At 41.9% G+C, this 26,928-nt stretch overlaps 1 protein-coding gene and 2 pseudogenes across 1 annotated transcript in view; 1 reads left to right on the top strand and 2 right to left on the bottom strand.

Moving 5' to 3' along the window:
* Positions 1-1,050: 1,050 nt before the first annotated feature.
* LOC127238023 (60S ribosomal protein L7-like) lies at positions 1,051-5,775 on the bottom strand (annotated as a pseudogene).
* Positions 5,776-6,116: 341 nt separating this feature from the next.
* On the bottom strand, positions 6,117-7,961 carry LOC127238022 (sorting nexin-4-like; annotated as a pseudogene).
* Positions 7,962-20,515: 12,554 nt separating this feature from the next.
* Positions 20,516-26,928, top strand: part of Entrep2 (endosomal transmembrane epsin interactor 2) — a 388,380-nt gene continuing 381,967 nt past the window's right edge. The window contains exon 1 of the mRNA XM_051206449.1: positions 20,516-20,873. Within this exon, the coding sequence (XP_051062406.1) occupies positions 20,655-20,873 (219 nt within the window). The 5' untranslated portion in view covers positions 20,516-20,654. The remainder of the gene's footprint in view (positions 20,874-26,928) is intronic.

The following is a 26,928-nucleotide window of genomic DNA, read 5'->3' as shown; positions in this document are numbered from 1 at the left end:
TTGAATAGATATGAAGATTTCTGTCTAGGATGTTGTTAGGTGTGGGCTTACTGTAAACCGCCTTTATCATGTTGAGATGTGCCTCTGCATGCCCAGTCTCTCCAGAAACTTTGTCATGGATGGATGTTGGAGTTTTGTTCAATGCCTTTTCTGCATCTAGTGAGATAATCATGTGATTTTTGTCTTCCATTCTGTTTAATATGGTAGATTACATTTATCAGTTTATGTATGTTGAATCATTCCTATATCTCTGGTATGAAGTCAACTTGTTCATGATGGTCAGTTTTTTTTTTTTTTTTTTTTTTAATGTTCTTAAATTTGGTTGGCAAGTATTTTAATGAGAATTAAAAAAAAATCTGTGTTCATAAGGGATATTATATTAGTCTGTAATTTTCTTTTATTGTTTACTCATTTTGTTGATTTGGTATTGGGGTAATAGTGGCTTTGTAAAATGAAGTAGAAAATGTTCTTTTAGTTTCTATTTTGCCGAGTAATTTGAGGAGTAAGTATTGGCACTAGCTCTTCTTTGAAGAATTGGTATAATTTCTGATCTGAATCCATTTGGCCCTGAGCTTTTATTGATTGGGATATTTTTAATTACTATTCTATTCCACTGGGGCTTGTGGGCCTGTTTAAATGTGCATTTCATCTTGATTTAACTCTGGTGGGTTGTATATATCAAGACTTTTTTTTTTTTTTTTAGGCTTTCCATTTTGGGGATACAGATTTTTAAAGTCCCCGTATCCATTGTGATTTCCTCCTTTCCATCCTTAGTTTTACTAATTTGGATTCTCTCTTTCTCTGTCTTTTGCCTAAATTGACTAAAGGTTCTCAATTTTGTTGATTTTTCTCAAAGAAACAACTTTTCATTTTATTGATTCTTTATGTTGTTTGTTTGTTTGCATTTCATTGATTTCAGCCCTGAGTTGATTATTTTTTTCTCCTCTACTCTTTTGGGATATTATTTCTTATTGACTTATTGATTTTTCACAGCTTTCAATTGTGTCACTAAGTTATTAGTGTGAGATTTCTCCAGGTTTTATCTTTTTTTTCCAGTTTGCCAAGCTGTGACTGATTATTAACTGACCAGATTACAAAAATACCACAGGCAGCACCTTAGTTCATCCGTCTAATAAGCCTGTTTATCTGGTCTTCACTGTTGCCAGCATCGCCACCTTCCACAAAGTGAGTTGTCTTTTTCTTTATCCCTCCCCATGGAGAAGACAGTTTGAAAGGCCACAGGAAGTTGTTGGCTTCCTTGAAGAGTTTTCCCACTATGTAGATCTCATGGATCAAATCCTCCATGCAGATAATGCCATATTTACCAAGAGATCGCGCAATCAAGGAATTGTCCGTCAAGCAATTCTCTTCTTATTGATTTTGCCATAGCCACGCTTGTGGATGAGCTCATTTACAGACATCAGGTTGGGGTACCCCCATGCTATGTATGGTTCCACGGTCCTCAGCATGTTAATCAAAGCCTTGTTGAGCCTAACAAAGGTGACATTGAAGATCTCTCGAAGACGGAGAAGCTGCAACACCTTGCGGACCTTTGGGCTCACACCACTGAAACCTCAGATTCAGATGATGAATGCCAGCTTGGGTTCTGCAGGCACATAGAAGTTTCCGGCTTTCCTTGCCATCCTAGCCATGTGAATCTCCATCCAGTACATCTGCCTGTATTCCTTGTGATAATGCTTTGCCTTTTCATAGATGAGCTTCCTCTGTGCCTTCCGGAGTGTCTCCAGTGCAAACTTTTTCCGAAAGCGCTTCACCTTCAGCTCTGTGAAATTCATTCTCTTTTTCTTAAGGGTTTGTGGCACAGCAGTAACCTTCTTTTTCTTCCAGTCTGGGGTGGGGAGAGAGAGGGAGGGAGGGAGAGAGAGAGAGAGAGAGGGGGGGGGGCAGAGAGAGAGACTTTCCTCTTGGGGCTGACTTCATTGTGTTCCAAAGGTTTGTGCTATGCTTGCTATGCTGTATTTTTTTTTTTTTTCATTCATTCTAAAAAGCTTTTAATTTACTTCTTGATTTCTGTCTTAACCCAATTTCCATTGAGCTTCCATGGGTTTGTGGGTTTTCTGCAATTTCTGTTTTTAATATCTAGCTTTAATTTATGGTGGTCAGATAGGCTTCCGGACTTTGCTTTAACTTTCAGAAATATTTGCCGACTCTTGCTTTGTGTACTAATATAGTCAGTTTTGGAGAAACTTCCATGGGCTGCTGAGATAAAAGTATATTCTTTAGAGTTTGGGTAGAATGTTCTGTAGGTGTCTATTAGGTCCATTTTATTTATGATCTTTAACTCCAGAATTTCTCTGTTTTGATTTTTCTGGATGTCTTAGTCATTGTTCTATTGCTATGGAGAGACACCATGACCAAGGCAACTATTACAAGAAAAAGCATTCCATTGAGGACTTGCTATGGTTTGGGACATTTAGTGCATTGTCAACATGGTGGGGAGCATGGCAGTACACAGGCAGGCTGATAGCCACATCCTCCATGGGTTTTTGAAACATCAAAACCCACCCAAAGTGATCCACTTCCTCCAGCAAAGCCATGTCTCTGTATCCTCCCATTCCTTTCAAATAGTCCAACTCCCTGGTAACTAGATTTCAAATATTTGAGCCTAAAGGGGGGGCTATTATTAAATCAACACACTAGATAACCTTTCTTTTGGTGAAGAGTGGGGTATTGAAGACACTGTCACTGTGAGGGATAATATGTGATTTTAACTGTAGTGTTTCTTTTATGAATGTGGGTGCTCTTGTGATTGGTGAATAAATGTCTAGAATTGAACTATCCTCTTGAAGTTTTCCTTTAGTAAGTATGTAGTGCCGTTTCCTATCTCTTCTGATTAATTTGGTTTTAAATCCTTTGCATATATGAAGATAGCTACGTGTGCTTGCTTCTTGGATCGATTTGCCTGGATTATCTTTTTCAGTCTTTCTGTTATAAGATACAGCAGAAAAATGGGTCATGTTTTCTAATATAATCTGTGATCTATGTATTTTTACTAGGGAATTGAGAATATTGAGAGTTGTTAATGATCAATGTTCATTAATTCCTATTATTTTGTTGTTGTGATTTGCCCCTTCCCCCTTTTTGACTTAAGTGTTCTGAGATTATTTACTATTTTTGTCATCTTTGGTGCAATAAAATTTCTTTTCAAACTGAAGTTTTCCTTCTAGTGCCTTCTGTAGAGCTGGGTTGATGGACATAAATTGCTTACACTTATTTTTACCCTGAATTTCTTTCTTTTTCCGTTGATTGTGATTGATAGCTTTGCTGGGTGTAGTAGTCTGGGCTGGCACCTCTTGTCTCTCAGAGGTTGAGGTACAAATGTGCAGGCCCTTGTGGCTTTCAGAGTCTCCACTAAAACCCCATGTTTATTAGACTTACATGTGTATTATAACAACATGTGACTTGGTTCTTTGCTCTTGCTGCTTTGTTTGCTTGTTCAAGATAGGGTTTCTCTGTATAGTACTGTTTATCGGCCCTAGCTTCCCTGGAAGTTCCTTTGAAGAGTAGGTTGGCCTTGAACTCATAGAGATCAGCGTGCCTCTATTGTAGGGAGTTTTCTTTCTGGTCCTGTCATGTCTTGAATGCCTCCTGTGCCTTGATAAGCACCTTTTACTTTAGATTGAGCACATTTGCTTCTATGATTTTGTTAAAGAATACTTTCTATGCCTTTGGCCTGTGTTTCTCTTCCCCCTTCTCTATCCTTGTTATTCACAGGTTGGTCTTTTCATGTTGTCCCTCATATCCTGGGTGTTTTGTGCCTGGAATTTTTTTAGATTTAACATTTTCTTTGACTGAATTATCTGTTTATTCTAATTTGTCTTCAGTACCTGAACTTCTCTCTTTCATGTCTTTTTAATCTATTAATGCGGCTTACTTCTGAGGTTTTAGTTTAATATCCTGGGGGTTGTTTTTTTTTTTTTTTTTTTTTTTTTTTCTAGTTTTATTTCAGTTTGGGTTTTCTTTAGTGATTCTGTTTCTTTGTTAAATTATCTTTTCATGTCTTGAATTGTTTTCATTGTTTCACTCAACTTTTTTGTGTTCTCATTAAAGCATTTATTCACATCTCTTTAAATATTTGAACATATTTAAAATTGCTATTTTCAAGTCATTGTCTTATACTTTATTCTCTGTGCCTAATATAGTGCTCTGCTTCTGCTTTGGTTGTTCACTTTTGTGTTTTTTGTCCTGGGATCCAAGCACCCAGAGTGATGATGTTGAGTTGTTTCTTCATGTAGCTGTCTGGTTGTATCTTTGTTGTGTGAGATGCCCCCCCCCCCCATTTTGGTTTCTAGTGATCAATTTGAAAACTAGCTGTGGCATTTCCAAGTCCCAGCCAAGTGTGGTGGCTGTAGAGTCATAGGTAGAGAGCGTTCTGAGGGTAGGCAGAGAGAAAAATGGAAAGGAGATGGGGAAGAAGGAAAGGAAAGTGGGCAAGAACTAGAACGACCATGTGTTTGCACAAAGGCAGAGTCCTAAGGTGATGGAGATGGGCTGGTATGAGGGGTCCAATCATGCATGACCAGGGTAAATCTGGAGAACTGGTTGGTGGAATTATTGCTTGTTTTTATCTTTCTTCCCCCCTTTAATATCAGGGTTTTGCTAGTTTTCTGTGTTGTGCATGATAGATTCCTTCTCATTTGTTCTGTGTTCAGCTATTCTTTTCATGAGTTTTATACTTCCCTAGTCTCTCTTGATTGTCTTTCATATCTGTGTATAACATTCTATCTTAGTTTGTGCTTGTCTTGAAAAAAGTACTTTTTTTTTTTAAACATTAATTTAAAAAGATAGTCTTTCTGGGCTTTTCTGGATATAAAAATCTTTGTTAGCAGTTTTTCACTTTTAGGGCTTGAAAATCTATCATTCTGTCCCTCCTGGATTTGGGGTTCTCTGGTGATATTCGGATGTGTTTGTGGGTGAGTTGGCCTCTTCACCTTATACATGTTAATACTTTTTAACCTGCATTTTTGATATGCAACTATGACATGCCATCTGGAGAGTCACCTGGTGTTAAGCCGCTTTGCAATTCTACATGCCTTACATTAAAAACAAAACAAAACATTTCCTTTATATTTATTTTATGTTTGGCATAAAAATCCAGCAACATTTTGAACACGTTAAAAAAAGTTAAATGTTAAACAGTACTGAGGATACTGTTTTTAAACAATAGAAATAGTGTGTGACCAGTTACGATCCTATAGCAGAATGAGAGTGCTTGGCTTCCAAGCATGCATCATAAACATAGAACACACGTTATAAAACAACAACACAATTCGTCATTACAAAAGTCACAGCCAGGCAATAGAAAAGCACATTAACGATGAAGGCTCCAACACATGTGTTCACTACGAGTGTCATACACATGGAAATGCCATAATCACAGAGCCAAGCAGAAGAAACTGAGACTTACTGCTGAGGTTAACAATTGTTTGGGAATAATAATACCTAATTAAAACTTTCTATATAGCCATTCCAAGATCACAATAATGTGTTAATTCTACCGTATGTCTGGGAAACCGAGGCTGATTGTTGGCAGTATAAAGTTTCTGACTCCTATCAAGATTTTGGTGAAACACTAACTGAAAGCACTTTTCAGTGTAGGCAGATGGTACAGGGATCTATGGATGCTGAAGGAAAGCTCAGATTTCACAGTAAGTTTCTGCTGAGCTCTGTGAAACTAAACAGCTCAAGTATAAGGCAAGGTAAAATAGCCCTACAGCAGAAGTGGGTCCTACCGGGTGAAGGTGGGAATGTCATCTTGGGAAGACACCCTACATGGAAAGAACTGGGACAGCTAGCATTGAGAGGGTCACACGGGAAACAACCAACATCCTGACACCATTGTTCAGAAGCCCGGCTGTTGCCATATCTTATTAACGTTTTGGAATACGCACCCGTTCACTAAAACTCAAATTGTAATATTTATTCTTTATTGCAATGTATCCTTTTGTGTTATGTGAATGTAACTATACTTGGGTTAACAAAAGCTGATTTGTTCAATTTACTGGGTGTTTTTATGCCTGTGAGGTAGCAGCTAAATTCCTTTTTACGAGTGCTTCTGCTTTGGGGTACTTTGAAGATAAGATCAATTCACAGGATCACATCTTGCTAAAGCATTTCTTAGCATCAATTCAAATTTGAATTACCTTTTTGCACATGTTGAACTGCATGATGGCACAGCTGATGAGGGCTTCTTACAGGTCCAGGCTCTTTCATTCCTTGAAGCATTTGGTATCAGCCCATACATTTCCCCCAGATTTTTAGACTTCAGTTGCTGTTCCCTTTCAATTCTCTGTTATCCTAGCACCTTTATTCTGGCCTCTCTCTGCTATGGAGTTTCTCAATCAAAGAACTTGGTTGTCACTCCCTCTCCCTTCAATGACAATGTTCTCACAGCCCCAGGGCCAGCTCCTCACACGACTGGGAGGAGCCAAGTCTTGAGCAGTGGCTCCCAGTTATATACGCATAAACTCACGCTTCCTGCAGCCACAGTACTTCTGAAAAAAAATATTACTCCTTCAGTGAATCTGCATAGTGTTCTTCATTTTCCAAAATATCATCAGTAGAAGATGCATACACTGTCCATGTGATGCCCAGCACTCTGTAGTCAGTCCATCACCCAGTTCTTTTCTTATGGCATTCCATTCACTAAAAACTCATCCATCATTCCCATGTGTTTTATACTCTCTGAAGGGAGTTGTGTATAGTGGGGTTCCCCCTCTGGAACCCAGATTAGGCAAGACCACACCCAACACCGCTTTCCAAACACAAAAAGATTTTTTATTGAACAAGGCAAAGAGACAAGGTGGCTGAATCTGGATGGGGCAGAAACTGCAGCAAATAGCTTTGCAAGTGTTAACTTTTTTTTTTTTTTTTAAAGTTTATATATACTATTTTTTGTTTGATTCTTTTTTATTTCATTTTATTTTGTTTCTCAAGACAGGGTTTCTCTGTATTGCTTTGGAACCTGTCCTGGAACTAGCTCTGTAGACCAGGCTGGCCTCGAACTCACAGAGATCCGCCTGCCTCCTGAGTGCTGGGGCTAAAGAAAGGCGTGTGCCTGCATTAGAATGAGCTAGAATGGGTTGGTAAATTATGATTGGGCATTGTAATTAGGGAACCCAAATGAGGATTTTTTGATTGACATTTTGATAGCTGAACCTTGTTGATTAGCCTCAGGAATGAATTAGGCGTAAAAAACTGACCAAACAAGGGACTAGACCTTGGTAGCCAGCCCTGTAATGTAATCTAACAATTTAGCAAGGGATACGGAAGGGTAAGACCTGCTGGTGCTATGTTTGCCACACTTGGGCCTCTTCACACAGCACAGAGTGGGGCTGCTACTCTCCCTCTTACTCACAGAACGTCGGAGATGAAGACTCAATTTAGTATTGCAGTGCTCCTTTCAGCTCAGTGAATCTGCCTAGGTTTTTCACTCTGAATGTTGCACGAAGCACCTCTAACCTGGCGTCGCCCTTCAGCTGAAATCCAGTCTCATTCAGTCTTCCTCCAGTTACCTTCCTGCATCAAAAACAATTAGAAGATTTTGTCTCTACAAAAGACACGATGTGAAGTGACCCTCAAGACAAAGCTTCCTAGGCCTTTCCGATGTCTATGGTCTGGATCCATGTTGTCAGTGCAGACTTTATGCCACACAAACTCTGCCTGCTTTTCTGGAAGAGGCGGCATAACAGTGTGTGTGGGTGCTACACCAAAAAGTAGTTTCTCAGCAGCTGGGACGCACTGTACCACCGCCACAGTGACTGTGAGAGAACCCACTGACTATGGGCATGCTCAACTGACCATGACTGGAGGTAAGCACTGTGCCTTACTTCCGCGTTCACTGCGTTTCTTCCAGGTCCCTTTTCTGCGTCTGCAACAGTGACTAATGTTTTCTGCAGCTAAAAATTATTCCCCATCATCCTTTCTATTGCCAAGCCATCTTCCTGGTTTTCCGGGTCTCCTCATCCACCATGGCTTCTCCCAGGATGCCCAGTCGCTCCAGGGGTGTAGCTGTAGATTAGTGCTGCCCTACAAAGCCTCTTGTTCTTAAATGTTTATTTCTTTTCTTAGATCTGGTGAATTTCCCTCTACAGTTTCATTGACGACACAGTATATATCTTTACATTTTATTTCAGCTTTGGATTCTTCTACTTGGTCTCTTGCTATTCCAGAGTTCTTGGACATCGTGGTCATACTTGCCTTACTTTTTTTCTCTGTTGACGTTTAAAATGTAAATTTTCCCGGATCTTATGTTGCACCCCTGACAGTTTTTCCTTCGCTTGTTTAAGTCTATTGTTATTTTTAAGTGTTTTTTTTTAAATGATTCATTGAGTTTTCCCTTCCCCACATTTCCATTGTTTTCAAAGTATCAATTTCTTTCCTGAATTTTCTCCATATTTTATTTCATTCATGCTGTTGATTTTTTCCTCTATGTTGCTTTGTTCTTCATTCTCTGCATTTAATTGGTAAGTTTTTATTCTCTTTGTGGTCAACCAATACTTTTTAGTGTTAACTTTTGAAATCATCATGTGACATTTTGCATACTTCAGTATTGTTGAGTTCAGTAGTTGAGGAGATCTAAGGCTTTTGAGAAATCATGTGTTGCTTTTTCTTGTTTATTGTGTTTCAATTTGTGCATTGTTGGTTTGGATATCTCTTCTCATTTTATACTTCTGAGTGGGCAGCTTTTTTTTTTAAACAGATTTTCTTTTTCATACAATATATTCTGATTATGGTTGCCCTCTCCCTACACCTCTCAGTTCCTCTCTACTCCCCTCCAACCCAGACCCATACACTTTCTATCTCTCTTTAGAGAACAAACAGGCAGACAAAGAATAGTAATAAAATAAGATAAATCAAAACAAATTATAATATGACAAAACAACCAAACAAGAAAAAGGGCCAAGGAAAATGTACCAACCCCCACCCCACCCCTACCTTTGCAAACTCAGGAATCCCATAAAAACACAAAACCAGAAGCATATATATATATATATATATATATATATATATATATATACACATATATACATACATACATACATGTATGGTAGAAAACTAACAAACACCTTGACTTAACATTATGAGACAAAAAACTTCCAAAATGCCTTTGAGTTCATTTAATGTTGGCCATCTATTGTCATTACAGTGGTTTGTTTCCCCAGTGGGACTCACTAGGAGAAAATTAATCTTTTCATTTGCAAGTAGCTATCAATTGGAGACAGCTTCCAGGTTAGGGTTAGGGGCATGTATTCACTTTTTCCTTCAGCTCTACGACCATATCTGGTGTAGACCTGTGTAGACCCTGTGCATGCTGCCACAGTCTCTGCAAGTTTATATGTGCCCCAACTCCATAGTATCTAGATGGCCTTGCTTTCTGGTGTCCTCCATTCCCTCTGGCTCTCAGACTCATTATGTGTTTGGGTAAAGTGTTCCATGAGTATCTATTAGCTCCACTTGGCTTATGACATCAGTCAGCTCCTACATTCCTCTGTTTAGCTCTTGTTAGGATGACCTTTTCCTTGGTGAGAGTGGGTTATTGAGAGCCCCCACTATCAGTGTGTCAGAGTATATGTGATTTAAGCTTTAGCAGTCTTTTCTTTTTGCTTCTTCTTGTTGCAGACTCAAGGTTACTTTTTGATCTCTTCCAACTGAACTCTTTCTAGGCTAAAAGCTGGAGCTCAGAGATGTAAGTTTAGGGATGAATACTAATAGAAAGATGATTGGCACTTGGAGTGTGCCATAGGCAAGGTGTTGCAAGGATTCTCCATTGTCACATCATTTAATTCCCACAGGGACTCAAGAGGTGGGTACTATCAGTGTTTACAGCAGGATGGGGAACCATGTCAAAACCATGAAGCATGGTGGCCCCACCTGCTGCCTGGCTCTTTTTTTTCATCCTATCTTTCACATACAGGAAAAGCCTCAAAGCTTGGATGAAGGTTGAAGAAAGTCATTCCTAGCAAGAATGACCCACTGGTACCTGGAAGCAGAAACAAACAAAGGTCAGGATGTTTTGGAGCAGAGTCGTGGGGAAACCTCTTGGAGAATGGGGAGAGGAGTTGCTGGTGGCCCATGGTGTCATTAAACCCAGAGGTTATGGGCATCAGATTCTGACATGTAGGTCTTGGTGCTTTGCTGTTGTCTCACCATTGCTATGGGGAACATAAAGGATAGGAGAGAAGAGTGAATCCTGACACCTTCCATTTACCCATGAGCAAAGTGTTTTCTTTTGGTTTCTCATTGTAAAAATTGTTAGTGAAAAGGTTCTGGTTGAAGGTGACTCTCATGCTTCAAATCCAAATGATAAATTTCACTTCATCATTTTCTGTTAGGTTGATGGATGAAAATTACAGCGTCTCATGTGGCTTGGTTCATAATTTTGATAGTTTTCCTAAAGGCAAAACATTTCCTTCGTGTATAATTTTGTCAGAGTCAGTGTGTATGAATATGAATAGCTTCTTATTCTAATGAAATCATTAGAATACATAGATTTCTAATAACTTGATTTAATAATGTGAGTTGAATTAACTTAACTGGAACTTCCTTCTTAGCCTCATTACCCTCTCTGGATAATCCAGCATCAGTTATTTCTCAGGGGATTTTCAGAAAATTCTAGTCAATAGCAGCTCAGAAGTGATAAGAATTTTCCATTTTAACACAGAGCTTAGGATACAGGATTAATTTAATAAATAGAGCTGACTATCACTATCTGTGAAGGACTGGGCCAGGTACATTAGGATGACATGCATGACTGGACTGAGCTCAACATTAGTGGGATATTGCCACTCAGCAGTCAGCTCCCAGTGTTTGCAAAATCCTTCCTACTCATGGTGTAGTAAAATCTTAGCAGTCTACAGAGTACCCTAAAATGTAGAGGGGTGTTGGCTCTATGTAGACACCAGCTCAACTTTTCCATGTTCACCGAGTTGTATAGGTGCTATCTTCTGCAAAGAGCTTTGCCATCAGTGTGTGAAGAACAACCTATGGTCTTGTATACAAAATCAGATGGTTGGGGACTCCTATGGGGCCCTTTGGACAAAAACTCATAGATATAATCCAATCATGGTATTCAAAGCTTTATTTAGTGACAAGAGATGGCTCTGCCCCAATATTTGTTGGTTTTATTTAGATTGTCTTTATATATTTGTATATTTTAGGAAGCTTCTACTGTATTGGGTTCCAATACTACCATTCGCATGGCTTTACTTTTAGTTGTTTCTCCCTACCTATATTCCCTTTGTCATCCTCCTTTTTCTTCCTCCCAACTTGGTCCTCTTGCTCCAGTCCCCTTATCCAATCATAATTATCTATTCTATTTCCTTTTCTGAAAGATATTTATCCCTCTGCACCTCTCTCCATTACTCTATACCTAACCTCTGAGGTTCTACATATTATAGCTTGGTTATCACTGACTTAGTTGTTTTTCAGTTATTATGGTGGCAAAAGGAAAGATATTTTTAAAGGCAAGAACATAAACAAGCCACTTTCATACAGACACTCTTCTGCATCAGTGTCCTGGGACTTTCACATTTCTAACTCTCCCACAGTGGTTGTCTGAGATAACACACTCCAGAGTTGGTGATGGCAAGCAGAGGATGCCAGTTGTTCAGTTCAGTTCCTGTAGGCAAATACTTAGGAGGGGCGAGCTATCATCCTGTTATCTAGTTGAACTATTCAAAGTCCCTAAAGCAAGGAGTTTCCAGTTTTCTACATCCTACCCAACATTACTTTCTGGTTTATTTTCCTCTAAATTATAGCCATTCTAGTGCACATGAAATGGTATTTCAGTGTGCCCATTTCTTACTGTGGTAAAATAAATTTACCACAAAGCTTACCATTTTAATCACTTGTAAGTAAGCAATCCTATGGCATAGAGTATACTTCACTATTGTATGATCATCATATATATTGTAAGTTTTTAATTTTCTCCAGCAACATCCCTGTGTCTGTTCAACACCAGTTTCCATCGTCTCCTCCTCCAGTGAGCAGCAACAGCCATTCTACTTTCCTTCTCCATGAATCTGAGGACTCCAGGCTCTTCTTATAAACATAATTGTTGTGTGTCCTTTTACATCTGGCTTCCTTCATTTAGCATAATGTGCTGAAGGCTTTCCCATGATGCAATGTGCATCAGAATTTCCTACCTTTTGATGCTGAATGCTGTCCTTCTGTTTGTATAAGTCACATTTGATTCTCTCCTTGTGTGTGTGTGTGTGTGTGTGTGCGTGCGTGCGTGCGTGCGTGCGTGTGTGTGTGTGTGTGTGTGTGTGTGTGTGCCTATGCATATGTGTGCAAGGTATTCGTGTGAAGATCAGAGGGTAACTTTGGGTTCTCCGTTCTCACCTTCAGCCTTGTTTGGGATGGGGTCTCTTGATAGTCACTGCTGTTGTTCATACACCAGCCTAGTTTTTTCCACTAGTTCTCCCATCCCATAACTGTGTGCTGAACTTGCAGACACCTGTATACTCTTCTGGCTTTTACATGGGTTTGAGGATCCAGACTCCAGTCATCAAGCTTGCATAGCAAGTGTTTCTCCCACTGGTCCACCCCTAGACTTCCACTAATTTGTTACAGAATAGTTGTCTCTTGTGAGCAACACTGCTATGAACCTGAATGTACAAATATCACTTTGAGTCTGTGCTTCCAGATTCTTTTGGCTATGTACCCAGAGGTGTTTCTAAATCATAGGATTCTTATTTTAAACTTTGTCAGGGAATTATTATAGCCATTTTCTACAAAGTCTCCATTACACTGTACAATGTACAACTGGCCTAATTTCTCCATATTCTTGCCAGTACAAACTATTTTCTGAGCTTAATTTTCTTAATAATGTTCTTTGAGTTATAAAAAAGTTTTAGTTCCTTGAGTATGATTTTCCTAATTTTTTTCTTCATTGCTCATGTTTTTGTTGTAATAATTTACTAGTCAACGGTTACTATAATGAAATACCTGATATAATTAGTTTACAAAGAAAAATGGATTTACCTTGGTCTACTGTTTTGGTGATGCCAGCACAAAATAGAGTGGATTCATTACTTGGAGTGGCTCAGATGGCAACCAGATGACAATGGCAGGGATTACGTGGTGAACTAAACCTCATTTCTAGAAAATAAAAGAGAAGAGTGGAGGTGCCAGGCTCCACAAACTCCTTTGAGGGCTCTCTTGATTTCTTTTTCTGTTGCTATAACAAAATGCCCCAAAGTGTAAGCAAGGAAAGGTTATTTGAACTCCATTTTTGTTTGTGGTCAATCATGGGGAAGTCACAGAAGCAGGAGCTTAAGGCATCTGGTCAGGTCACAGCCACACTCAGGAAAGAGGAAACAACAGATGCTTGTGCTGAGACCACTCTCTCCTTTTTATACAGTCTAGGATCCTAGCCCAGAGAATGGTGTTACCCACAGTGGGTCTTCCTGTCTCAGTTAACCTAATTAAGGCAATCCCCCACAGTTATGCCCAGAGGCTGGTCTCCCAGATGAGTCTAGAGTTCATCAAGTTTATATTGACTTGTCACAACTCCATTCCCTGCTAATTTGACATTCAAAGACATCATTTAAAAACTAGCCTTTCACCCCTTGCCCCCAGAATCCCATGCTTATCATATAATGCAAATAACAGTCCAACTTTAAAAGTGCTCAGAGTCTTTAACAAATCCAACAGTTTGACAGTCCAAAGTCTACATTTTTTTCTGAGACTTAAGGTGAACTTCTATAAATAAATAACTTCTGCAAAAATAAATAATGGAGATCTTTTTTAAAATAAAAAAATAAAAAGTCATAGAGTTAAAAACAACATAGAGAAAACTAGTTTTCCTCAGGGAATGTTCATTGATCCTGGCTTCTGCAATATCCTGGGGTCCCAATTACAACTTTGAATTAACCTCCATAGCTTCACACAGTAGTTTCTCAGGATTTTCCTGCAAGAACTCCATCCCTGACACTCATTGTCTGCCCCCAGCTGACCTCCAAAGCAGTGGAACAGGACTGCATGATCCCCCAATCTTGCATCTTTCACACCTGCCGGGAAGTTCCACATGAATGAGATTACCAAGTTCTGATGCCAGCTTGAGACACAACTGGTACTCTTAGACCACAGCTTCACTGGACCACAACTAAACCATGCAAAACATCCTCAGACAGTCGTCTTCGAGGAACAGGGAACCCCTTTAGCCCAGGCTTTCCAATGAATTTGGACCTTCACATGGTAGAGCCTCAGCTGGGTAGGGTTTTATCTTGAGGACACCTCTCCTAGTATCCCTGTGCCATGTGGGAGGAATCTCTTCAGTGGCACTAGTCTCTTTAACTATTGCAGCTGCTTTCTTACCCCTGGTCTGAATGCTTTACTGTCTTGAACTTTTCTCTGTCCAACAACCTAGTCCATTAATTTTCAGTTCAACGTCATTCAAGTTCTAAAGACATGGCAGATTGCAGTCAGTTTTTTTGACAACATATGTCATGAAGCTCAGGCCCTATTAGAGTCCTTGTACATACACGCACACATTTATAGTATACATATGAAGATCAGTAGACAACTTTGTGGAGTCAGTTCTCTCCTTCCACCTTTACATGTGCTCTGGTAGTTGGACTCAGGCCATGAGGCTTGCATTATCAGATAGATTTACCCACTGAACCATCTCACAAAGTCCTTCATTAGCATTCTTGTCTTCCAACCTCCCACCAGAAAAATGGCTCATGAAATGCTGCTTCAAGCACGATAGGTTTTTCTAGTTCCAAGTACCAAACTCTTCCACAATCTAGCCACAAGGTAGTTCCAAGAGCCTAAGAAACACATGGTTAAGTTAAACACAGTAATAACCCCACTTCTGATACTGCTTTCTGAACTGTTTTCCCCCCTGCTGTTGTGATAAAATATCTATACAAAAGCAATTTAAGAAAGAAAGGTTTATTTTGGTTCATAATTCTAGGTTAATATCTATCATGGCCAGGAAGTCAGAGCACCAGGAGCTTAAAGCAGCTGGGTATATTGCATCCACAGGCAAGAGAAAGCAAGGAATGCTGTGCTCTGATTACTATCTCCTTGGTATATATACACCTAGAGTCTCAGCCAGGGAATGGTGCCACCCAAAGTGGACAGATTGTTCTGTCACAATTATCAGGATAATCCCCCACATGCATGCTCAAATGCTGGTCTCCCAGGTATGCTAGAGCTCATTAAGTTGACAGTTGAGATTAACTATTACAACTAATACTCTTGATGACCTGATGAGCTAATGACTTTTCCAAGGATCTATATTTAAAAGTTGTACCACCTCTCAACATCACCACTCTGGGGATTAAACCTTTGAGGAATGCTCAACATCCAAGCTACATCATATGTAAGAATCAAGGTCATGAAGTTTTATACCAATTGTCTTCCTTTGATTTTATAGTTTTTGTTCATATATTTAGAGCTCTGATCCACTTTGACTTAATTTCTATACAGGATGTAAAATTGAAGTCCTACTTTTTATTTTGCATATGCAAACACAGTTGTTCCGGAAATAGTTGAAATTTATTTTTCTCTGTTGAATGGAGTTAGTTGACTGACGCCTGTAAGGAGTATGGTTTTTCTGTCCGCTGCCTGGTCTTGTTTGGCCGCCGCGCCAGCCCCAATTAATGTACTGAGACTATGTATTAGATATAATTCTGTTGGCCAGTTACTTGTTTCTTATAGGCTAGCTCTGTCTTAAATATTAACCCATTTTTATGTATTTCCACGTGATCTTACCAGCGAGAGGTGGCTGGCGGTTCTATTCTCTCCAGACTCTCCATCTTGACTCCTCCTTCCTACTTCCTATTTCCTCCTTATCTCCTAGCCCCTCCTATCTTCCTTTCCTATTGACCAACAGTGCTTTATTCATTAACCAGCATGAGAAACATTTACAGAATGACATCTCCCATCAGATGTCCTTATCAAAGATAAGGTTTGTATATGTGGATTTATTTCTGGATTCTGAATTCTATTCCCATGTTGTATTTCTTTATCCCCTGATAGTACCATATTGTTTTGATTACTGAAGCTTTGTAGTAAGCTGGAAGAGTGGGTTTTCCTTTTTATTTATTTATTTATTTATTTGTTTTTAGGTCTTTTTGGTATTTGTGGTCACTGTAATTTTATGTAAATCTGAAGGGCTTGTTTTTCTATTTCTGCCAGAGATGCTGATGTCTCAATGATGTGTGGTTCTGTAGAATTACTTGAGTATACACATAATTTTTTTTTTTTTTCCCTGTGAGACAGGATTTCTTTCTATAGCCCTGGCTGTCCTAGAACTTGCTTTGTAGACCAGGCTGGCCTCAAACCATAGGGATCTGCCTGCCTCTGCCTCCTAAATGCTGGGATTAAAGGCATGCACCCCCACAGTCCTACATGTATATATACATCTTAATATTGCATTTTTATCCATGAACATAGTATGTCTTTTTATTTATTTAGTGATTGAATTTCTTTCAGGAATGCTTTGTGATTTAGGTAGTACAAGACTTTTACCCTTTTGGATATAGTCATAGAATCTTAGATCTTACTAAGAGATCTGATTCATTAATTTCCCTTTCAGATTGTTCATGGTTGTGGTATAGAAACACAACCAATTTTTGCGTATGAATCTCCCACCTTATAATTTGTTTGAATTTATTAGCTCTAAATAGCTTTCCTGTGTATTTTGTTGGATTTTCTATATGTATATAGGATCATGCCTCCTGAAAATTGACATCATTTTATGCCTTTTTTAATCGTGGCACTTTTATTTCCTTTTCATGTCTACTTGCTCTTGTTAGTGGAATGTTGACTTGCAGTGCTGAATGCGGCTTTCCTTGTTGCAGCCCTGATCTTGGGAAAAACCTTCTAGCCTTTCAACATTGAGACTGATATTAGCTGTAGCTTTTTCATTAAATGCCCCCATCCAATGCTGAAGGCATTAAGGGAAGGAGTTTGCAAGTATGCTTGTAGAAGTAACTCCATGCCTACGAAGATTTTGCTGTCTGTCTGAGGAGAGGCCTTTGTAAGGCTTTTGTCAGCTCTTAGAAGGTTTATACAAGACTGTCTTTGCTGCAGGCTGTGTTTGAGGTTTCTGGGTACCTTTACTTCCATTTGGTGTTCCACAGCAAAAAAAAAAAAAAAAAAAAAAAAAAGGAACTGGATTAGGAACTGGATTTCCAAATCCTCAGCTCTAGAAACCTTTGAATTCAAATGCATCTTTCTAATCCCATTGTTCACCCACCTCAATGGTTTCTTCCCCTCTTGGATCTCGACATGATGGTCCTTCGTTTTCTCCATAATTTTTTCATACATTTAATATTCCAAACATTTTATGTAGTTCTCAGTCACCTTGAACTGATGTTGCTAGTTTTGCATTTCCAAAAGAGATTGTCCCTTGAATCATTGCTTGCTGATGATAGAGGCTCTGAGTACAAGTTTCTTCTTGCTTAGAGAGGACACAGGGGGACACCTTTATTTCCCATGCTGACAGGGGCAAGAATGGAATTAATTGCATGCAGATCGAGGCATTTGGTCAACATTACTCAATTTGTCATGGCAAGAGAGGTAAGTAGCTTGTCTTTCATCAAGTTTAGCTATCTGTTTTATTGTGTTTTTTTTTTTTTTTTAAAAAAAAAAAACAATGGTTTTAGTCACTTAGTCTCAGCTGACCAAGGAGAAAAAGGAGTTGGTCCTGGAGGCCACCCAGACTCTGCTGTCTTAGTATGGTGTGTTTTATAGGAGACACATCCTGAGGCTCAAGCCAGTCAGAGCAGAGCAAGGTTCAGATCAGGATCAGAACAAGAGGGTAGGTTCATAGTAGTGGCATCTTCTTCCTCCTCTTCCCCCTCCCCCTTCCTTCTTTCCTCATGGCTTCAAGCCCCTGAAATCAACTCAGTTTAATTATAACTTCAAATTCCAAGATAATCACAGCCATTATTGTCAACAGCACAGAACTTTAAAATTCAGTGAAACAACGTCCAAGGAAATTATAGACTGGGCTCACATGAGATGTTAGAACTGACCAAACCAGACCGGCATCACAGAAATGCCAGACTGAAGCCAAATTGTTCATCTGACTTCCTGAGAAATGTCCAATACTTCAGTTCTAGTGGCCTGCTTTAGTCTTCATCAGGAAAGGTCTTTGGAAACCACCAGCCTTTTGGTTGTGGGGGCTGTGGAGAGTTCTGACTGTGAGAGCTACACGACTCACAAACTTCTCTTTACTCATTTGTTGTTGAATTATTTTGTCCTAAGCTCATTAAAACAAAACAAAACAAACAGAAAACAATGGGACTAATTTTTAGGACAGCAAAGTAAGCTCAATTTCAGGATCAATCTCTTGGCTCTCTCCATGTTAAAGTTCCCAGTGGAGGTAGATATTTGTAATTCACCTCACTCAAGCCTCCTGCTTCTTAGAACTGTCAGCATGCCACTCATAAATGGGAAACCTCTACATTTACTTTGGAAGTGATTTAATTAATAAATGAGTTTCCTAGAGACAGAATCCTAGCACTTCCTTGTGTTCAAACCATCACCCACAGTTCCTAAGCATCTCTGTCTGCAAGTCTTCACTTTAATCTACTCTGCACCCTTGCCCCCACCCCCTGATCTGTGACCACTGCATTCCCCTTACAACACACACACACACACACACACACACACACACACACACACACACACCTGATAGCAATAGCCTCTGAACTACACACTGTGACCTGAGGGCATCTTCCAGTCCAGGGGCAGGCGGGGAGGGAGACAGGTGCAGCAGCATTTTCTGTCCCACTGAACCCAGATACAACTGACTTTGGAGCTATTATCCCTGTGCTGACAAAGTCTGCAGGCAATCAAAAGTCCCCTGGGTGGGGGTTGTCTGCTTTTGCTTGTCTCAAATCTTTCTGGCAAACAGTAGGGGTCTAACATAAGTTTGACTAGTATACAAGTGGATAAGCTAAATAATGTGTTCATTTGTTATGCTGATTATTTCTCTTGTTTTGTTCACTGAGGTATTACTTTCCTTAAATGGATGTCTTCTGCTTAGACCCCTAGTCTGAGCTGGTTTTCAGAAGAATGCAGGAATGGATGAGGGAGGTAAGGGCAGTCTGGCATCACACTTTGATATTGTTTCAAGCACTGTCAAAAACACTGCCTTGAGAAAACACCTCCAGGAAATTGGAATTTGCACTAGGGCTCTCTAAACACCTGGCTAGAGGCTTATTCTTTTTACAAAGAACTGGGAGAGATGGCAGCAGTTGGTCACAGGCCAATATTTTGAGGTCAGCCACTTTATCCTGGGATTCCCATCCTCTCTCTTCATCCCTCGGCCATCCAGTTAAATTGGAAAATAAATCCCATCCCTGGTAAGGTGTTGGCTGATAAAGGCTTGAGCTATTGCCCCTTCAAGGGGAATTTGCATTTTAATAGAGACTCGTCAAGCCCCAAAGGAATCAATATCTCTAACGCTGAAATTTCAAGCACCAGCAATTGAGATATTTTCAGGACACTGTTCAGTGTTTCCAGTCCAACGTCGGGCATGCGGTGGGGTAGGGATGGGGGTTGGCTCCGTAAGTCCTGCCAAGAGGCCATGAAAGAATTGCCTTTGCCTTATATCCTTTTCAACTTTGCCTTTCATTTTTTCGGTCAAGCCTTCATACTTCCAACACTTTAGGCCCCTTTCAACATTAATAGGTTTAAAGTTGTCCCATCAACAGGGCCACAAAGCCATTACGACGTCCAAATTTCCAGGTTTCCTTGACATTCCAAGGAAGCCAGTCGTTGTTAAAATTGTTGGCAAGAGGGAGTATAGGGGATTTAATAGTTTGTTACTATGTCCATTTACATTCGCTTTGCATATTGTTTGAAAGCTCAAACTTGGGACTTGTTTTATAAAAAGCCTCACCAAGGACAGGTAGATGGATAGAAGGCACCCGCAGCATGCCCCCTAAATGTCCTAGGTGGCAGCTAGGGAGATTCTGGAACTGCAGGAAAGCATCTAAAAGCTTATCTTGGTCTCTGCCCTGCAGAGGGGCTGGGGGGCCATCACCCCTAGGGCTCAGAGCTGGAAACATATCCCAGGGCCCCAGGTCCTCAGTGCCATAGGTCCCACAACCTGGCCCCCAAGCCTCAGCCAAAGACTCCCCATGGAGCCCGCTCTCTCCCCTAGCCCTTGCCGAGACTCCATCCTCTCTCTACTAGGAATCCTCCACCGACCGGGAGGAGGCGCCAGCGCGGACACACCTGCGACTTCTCCTGCTCCCGGCTCCCCGCCGGGTCCCGGCTCCCTCCCGGGCCCAGCGCGTAGCGGCTAGGCTCGCTCCCGAAGCCCGCGGCAGCTCGCGCCGGGCACGGAGGCTCGCGCCCGCGCTCGGCCGGGGGAGCGCGCGGACGAGCGAAGGAGCGAGCGAACGGGAGAGAGAGCGAGCGGGCGGGCGAGCCGGCGGGAGAGGGCGCAGCGCGGCCGGCGGGCCCTGCGCAGTGGCGGTGGTATGGGCGCGGGCACCCGGGCTGGCTGCGGGAGCCCGGCTTTCCGCCCGGCCCGACCCGCTCGAGGTGGCCGCGCGTCGCAGCCTCTGCTGTCCGCGGGGAGGCGGTCCCCGCAGCCTGCGCAACTTGCCTCGGCGCCTCTCTAAGGAGCGCAGCGCGGAGAGAGCTTGCGGGGCGCGATGCCTCCGGCCGGCGGCCCCCGCACACCGCGCCCGCACGCGCTGCCCCGCAGCCTGTCCCGTTTGCGCGAGTGCCCGGGCCGTTCCCGCATCGTGCTGGCTCTCGGGGCCACGCAGATGGCGCTTGGATGCCTCATCGTGGCCGTGAGCTTCGCGGCGCTGGCGCTCACCACGTCGGCCCGCGTGCGCCACTCCTGCCCTTTCTGGGCCGGCTTCTCGGTGAGTGTCTGCGGCGATGGCGCGGGCTGGGACCCGGAGCTGCAGTGACGGGGACGCGGCCCGCGCCGAGTGGGGGCGCGGACGCTCGGGTCTGGCAGCTGCGGCTCGGGTGCAGTTTCCAAGTCCCGGGCAGGGGAACTCCGGGGACAGTCTCGAGTCGCGCTGCAGCTCCAACGCGCTGCACCCGGAGTTACTTTTCTGGGGGGAAAGGAGCCAGGCAGCCTCCCCTCGCCACCTGGTGGGTAGTGATCGGCGGCGTATCCCCGCCTGGGGCAGCTGTCTGATTCTCCGCTCGTCAGTGACCGACCCGGGCAGCGGGCGACCGCGACCGAGGTGGCGCGGTGCACAGCCCGCTGCGAACGGCTGCCTTCGCTGCGGTAATCATTGGGGGCGCGCGGTGCTTCCCGTTCGGTTGCGGTTCAGTCCGGGGGAGACCCGCTGGTCCCGCTCTGGCTACTCACCTCCTGGACGCGGGGACGTCTTGTTTCTCTCGTAAGCCCGGAATAGTCCTGCTGGACGGGTTGGCGACTGGGAGCCAGGAGTGTGCTTTTTGAACTCCAGACTGATTTTCAGGTTCTTGATCCTCAAATCTTCCCCTAGGAAACATTCATTAAAGAAGCCGTCGGACTGAGATTATTTATTTATTTATTTAGGTATTTTGTAGCGTTTTGATGAAAGTTGCTTATTTTCTATTTTAATAAAGAACGGCCATAATGAGAATTAGGAGATAGATGCAGCATGGGTATATATAAAGACAGGCACTTGTTTCTAGAACTCTTGACATCTGTAACTACATTTGGTTGATGGTGCACCAATACATTACAGTCTTCCAGTGAATACCCTGCGTTTAAATTCCGCTTACACAGACCCAGACCAAGCCTTTGAAATTAATGATCGTCGTTTGTTCTGAACTTTTATAATGAAAAACAAAATCGGTCTTGCTTTTATTCATTTATTTAGTTTGTAATGGCCTTTGTTCTTGCAAGTTCCTTGTCTGGTTTAAAATGAGATCCCAGCAAAACTATCCTTGAAACAAGAATCGATACAGGTGTGGCTGTTCATCCTAATGGGGGTATTAATTTTCAAAGCTTATTTCAGAAGGGGCGTGGGGGGCTCATTTGGAGAGCTGAATAGGATGACAGAACCTGTGGTCAGATCTCCCAGTGTTCAGATCGATGAACGGAGGTGGGCGGCAGCCTCTAGGGAGTCGTGGTCCAAACCCGCCCCTATATATAGTCTCCACACATCTGTTGCTCGGTTTTTAGCATTACTTAATATGCATTGTTTTCATGTCTGTCTAGTGGGTACTGAGTTTCAGCCTGCTGGAACCAGCCTACAGGTGGCAGACTGCTGAATTAGGCTTCCTGGCTCTTTCCTGAGCCTCCCCCAACCTCCTCTCAGCCTTAGCTCTATTTCCCCCGGGGTTTGCAAAGAGAACTGCCTTTTTATAATAAGCCTTAGGAAGAAAACATTAATTGGAGACAGCAGAAAAGCATTTATGTTAAAACACATTCACTACGTTTTGTTTCGGGAGTTAAGTTAAACGTGTAAAATAGCAATGCCACTTGGGTTTCAAGGGCTGTTATCTTCAGCAGCTGTGAGTGGTTGGTTCTGGTTTCCCCCAGTTCTGAGTTACGTTCTAGTGTTAGGCTAAGTGCTTGCATTTCTGGAGCTCCAGCATTGAAGCCATCATAAAGTGCTTACACGTTTTACCTCCTACTCTCTGTCCTTCCACCCCACAGGTTTCTGTTTAATCTTCACACTTAATCAGCTACAAGTGTTTCTAAAATTCTTCCCCCCCCCCCAGGGGATGAAACCTCCCCATACATACCAGGTAAGTACTCTGCTACTGAGCTCCAACTCCAGCTTTTAAATTCTTTCATCAAAGTGCATAGTGATTTTCACATGTTACCTCTGCCCTGCAAAAAGAATGGTTGGTTTCAGTTGGAGTGGGCTTGTGTGTGATGTGGTTGTGAGTAGGTAACACAGGTTCTTTGCCTCCCTCATACACTCTGCCCTCAGCATCAACAGCTTCTGTAGCAATGGATTCAATTAACCATAGAAAGAAAATATTAAGAAAATCCCTGTATCTGTACCGAAAAATACAGATTTTTTTTTCTGGTCATTATTACCCAAACAATACAACATAGCAATGTTTGCATTGCATTTTTTTATTGCATTAGTTATTATAGGCAGCCTGAAGATGATTTAAAAGTATACAGGAAGATATATGTGGGTTACATGCATATTGTATGGCATATAAGGGATTTGAATTTCTAACCATGGGGGCTGGAGGTTCCTGAGATCAGGAACCTATCCTCTATGGATAATGAATATGTTTGCTCTAACTCCCTTGAAAGGTCGTCCTTATAGACAGGTGACCAGGATGGCAGGCTTCTATGGAAACCCACACTGTGCTTCTTGCTGGACTCTGATCTTTGAACCTTCTGAAAGGAGTGCTTTGTTGATACCTCAAACTTTTTGATTATCTGTAGTTGGACCCGATGAAGAATCATTGTATCAATGGTTCTTCTATTTAGGAAAGATAGTACTAAGAAAAGCAGTTCTTACTCTGTACTTACTGTGTGTGTACCAGACCTGACCTTCCCTTTTACATGGGTTCTAGGCCATTTCACTGGTAGCCTAGTGTTGTGTGTCTCCCAGTGCTCAGGGCCTTAGGCAGGGGATCTTAGGCAGGGGAATGCCACACAGTCAAGCCAGCCTCTCCTTCAGGGCTTGCTCCTCATGTAGTCGGGCTACTTGAGGTTAGTGATCTGAAACTGACAAAGAAGACATAAATAATTGCCCAAGAAGGGGCTTTGAACTTAGTCACTCACTTTAGAAACACCAAGTTGAGCAAGTTCCAGGATAGCCAAGGATACATGAAGAGACCCTGTCTGGAAAAAACCAAAACAACAACAACAGAAACCACCAAGTGCCTAACTGAAGACCACACTTCTGTCCATGTTGCAGAGAGTAGAGGAGTCCACCTTAGAAGGCAGTCACACCTTCTGTTTCTTAGGAAAAATCCTAACCGTGCCTGAAAGGTGAAGGTTCAACAGAGATTTTAAGACACATTACACTGGGGACATTGAGAAAATGTAAAAGCTCCATGTGTATGTAATATGTGTGTGTGTGTGTGTATGTGTGTGTGTGTGTATGTATGTATGTATGTGTGTGTCTGTCACTATATGTATAGGTGTGTATATATTTATGTATGTGTCTGTGTGTATATATGTATATGTAAGTGTGTGAAAATATGTGTATGTGTGTGTATATGTATGTGTATATGTGTCTGTGTGTACATGTATCTGACTATTTGTGTATGTGTGAATGTGTGTGTATATATGTGTGTATATATATATATATATATATATGTGTGTATATATATATATATATATATATATATATATATATATGTATCTGAGTATTTATGTGTACACAGGGCCACCATGGGGAGGTTTTAGTCCCTGACCACTTGGCCCATTGCTTTTAGCACATTGTGGCAAGCCAGCACATTGTGATAGGATTGCATGTCCTGCTTTCTTTGAACCAGAAAGCCAAGAGAGGAAAAAGAGGAAGGGGCTGGGACCCACTGTCTCCTCCTAGGTCACATCTAGGCTCCGCCTCCTTCCTGTAGTGCCATGCAGAACCAAGTCCTTCCTACATGGGCCTTTAGTGGATATTCTAGAGCTAAACTATAGCAGGGGAACTTGGCAAAGCTGGAGGCAGATGGGGTGGGACAGCTGTGGCCTGAAGTATGAATGAACAAGCCACATGCTACTTTCCTTCTGAGGACCACCCTGGTGTGGTTCCCTGTCAACAAGTTAGGAGATGGGTCACTCCCTCATCTGTGAACCTTTGGCACAGTTGAGTGGTGATTGGCAGTGTATAGGAGCCCAGAGCTGGGTGGGGTCTTGACCAGTTCCCTTTAGTGGAGCAGCTTCATTATTTTCTAATTTTGCCAATGCCTGGGATACCGAATAAGTGCATTTGAAATCACCTGCACAGCAGCTGCTGGCGAAGAAGCGAAGTCTTTGTATTCCCTTTAAGAGCATTGCTGCTAGACTTCTAAAAATATTCCCAAAGCAGTATGCAATTGTTGCCACAACTGAAGCCCAGGAAATGCACACACGTGCACTCTTCTTCCCCATCAGGGCCCTGACGGTAGGTAACTGACTTTACCAGTGGTGTCTGATGTCCCTCCACAGACTTCACAGTCACAAGTATATCAGAATTCTTACATGTGCAATGCTTCCTTTTCTTTTAAAGAGTATAAAAATGTGATTCTACCACCCACACTTTACTCTGTGGCGAATAGTCCCTTGTCATAATTGGTGATGATTTCGAATCCATTCTTTCAGCAACTGTGTAATAGTCCACACTGCGGGCTTGCACACTTTATTCAGTTTCTGTGCTGCTGGTAACTTCATGGTGACACAGATTCTATGTGCCTGATGCTGCTTATTTTAGATGTCAGTTCCTGCTTCTGAGAGTGATCTCCTAGGGAAGAATTGCTGCTAGTCAGAGGGTGTTCAACTTGGAATTTTGTTAGTTCTTACTAGATTAGTTGAGGGAAAAGGTTATAAGCATCCTCACCCCCAAGTCTTGCATAGGGATTTGATTTTCCCCACCCTTGAGACCTGGGGTATTAGCAGCCTTGAGTGCTTTTATTAATCTGACAGAAGACTGGTGTCTGTTTTCATTTGATATGACTTTTCATGTCCACTTTATTTTGTCTTGCCAATATCTTATCACTGGGCTCAGTTCTTGCTGTCTTTTGCAATATTTAAAACTTTTGTGGTCATATGTCCATTTCCACTTTCATAGTTTCTGCATATTTCACTCTTAGTTATCCTTACAAAGGATAAAGATTACACACACACACACACACACACACACACACACACAAGCCAGAGGAAACCTTGACTGTCATTTCTTCTTTTTTTTTTTTTTTTTTTTCTTCTTCTTTTTTTTTTTTTTTTAGGCAGAGTCTGTCACCAGGACCTGAAGCTCTGTGATTAGTCTAGACTGATCCACACAGACCTCTCTGTCTCTGCCTCCTCAATGTTAGGATTAAGTGTTTACACTGTCATACTTGACTTTTTACATGGGTGCTGGGAATGAACTCAGGTCCTCAAGCCTGCCCGGTAAGTACTTTACAACTGGGTTATGCCCACAGCCACATAATTAATTTTTTTATAGCCCTGTCTTTACTCACCTGGCATTTTTTTGCACATATAATATTAAGAAAGGGCCCAACTTTGTTGGCCTTCAAATTTCCTATGTAAGCAAGTCTATTTTGAATTCTATTCAGTTTTTCTTCCTTAATTGTCTATTTTATGGTCAATACCTTTCCCCTGGTCCACTTTTTCTCTTCCTCTCTTCCTGCCCTTCCTCCTTTGGGTATTGGGGATTGGATCTCTCCAGCCTTGTACATACCAGGCAGGCAGTGTACCACCAGGCCACACCCCCAGCCCAGTGGGTCATTTTGATCCTGCAAACTTCATAGTGAGTTTTGCTAGCTGGTAAGGCAAGTCTGTCCAGACCTTTTCTCTGTTTCAGAGGTAACATGGATGTTCTGCCTGTTCCTAAGACTGACTTAAGGTTGAAATCATATCATTTGTGTGGGTTTTGAACACACAGGGTTTTATTCTTCCAGGTAAGGAGCATGCCGTGTTTCTTCATCAATCTGTCCATTGAAAACATTTTAGAAAAGATTCCACGGGGATATGTTCTGTGTGGCAGAGTAGTTCTTCACTCCATCCACTGAGAAGCCAGAGGGGAGATGGCAGCGGGATGCCATCTCAGCAGAGGGGACACATGTTCCTGGTGGTCTCTGGACTGGGTGAATGGGGCACAGACTAGCGGCAGCAGGACCGTAAGGTACTGCCTCCTAAAAGTAGAATGACAGCCAGGATAGGCACTTGCTAGATCAAATGGCAAAACTGAAAAGATCCACCAAGGTTTTTTACATGCTGAGAACAGCAGACCAGGGATGTGGGAGAGTCTGTATCTCATCTTGGAAAACCTTAGAAACAACAAGAAGTCCAGA

Source organism: Phodopus roborovskii, unplaced genomic scaffold (genome assembly GCF_943737965.1).
Source record: "Phodopus roborovskii unplaced genomic scaffold, PHOROB, whole genome shotgun sequence".
Classification (NCBI taxonomy): domain Eukaryota; kingdom Metazoa; phylum Chordata; class Mammalia; order Rodentia; family Cricetidae; genus Phodopus; species Phodopus roborovskii.
Note: the sequence above shows the minus strand (reverse complement) of the source record. Positions and strands in the feature narration are given on the sequence as shown.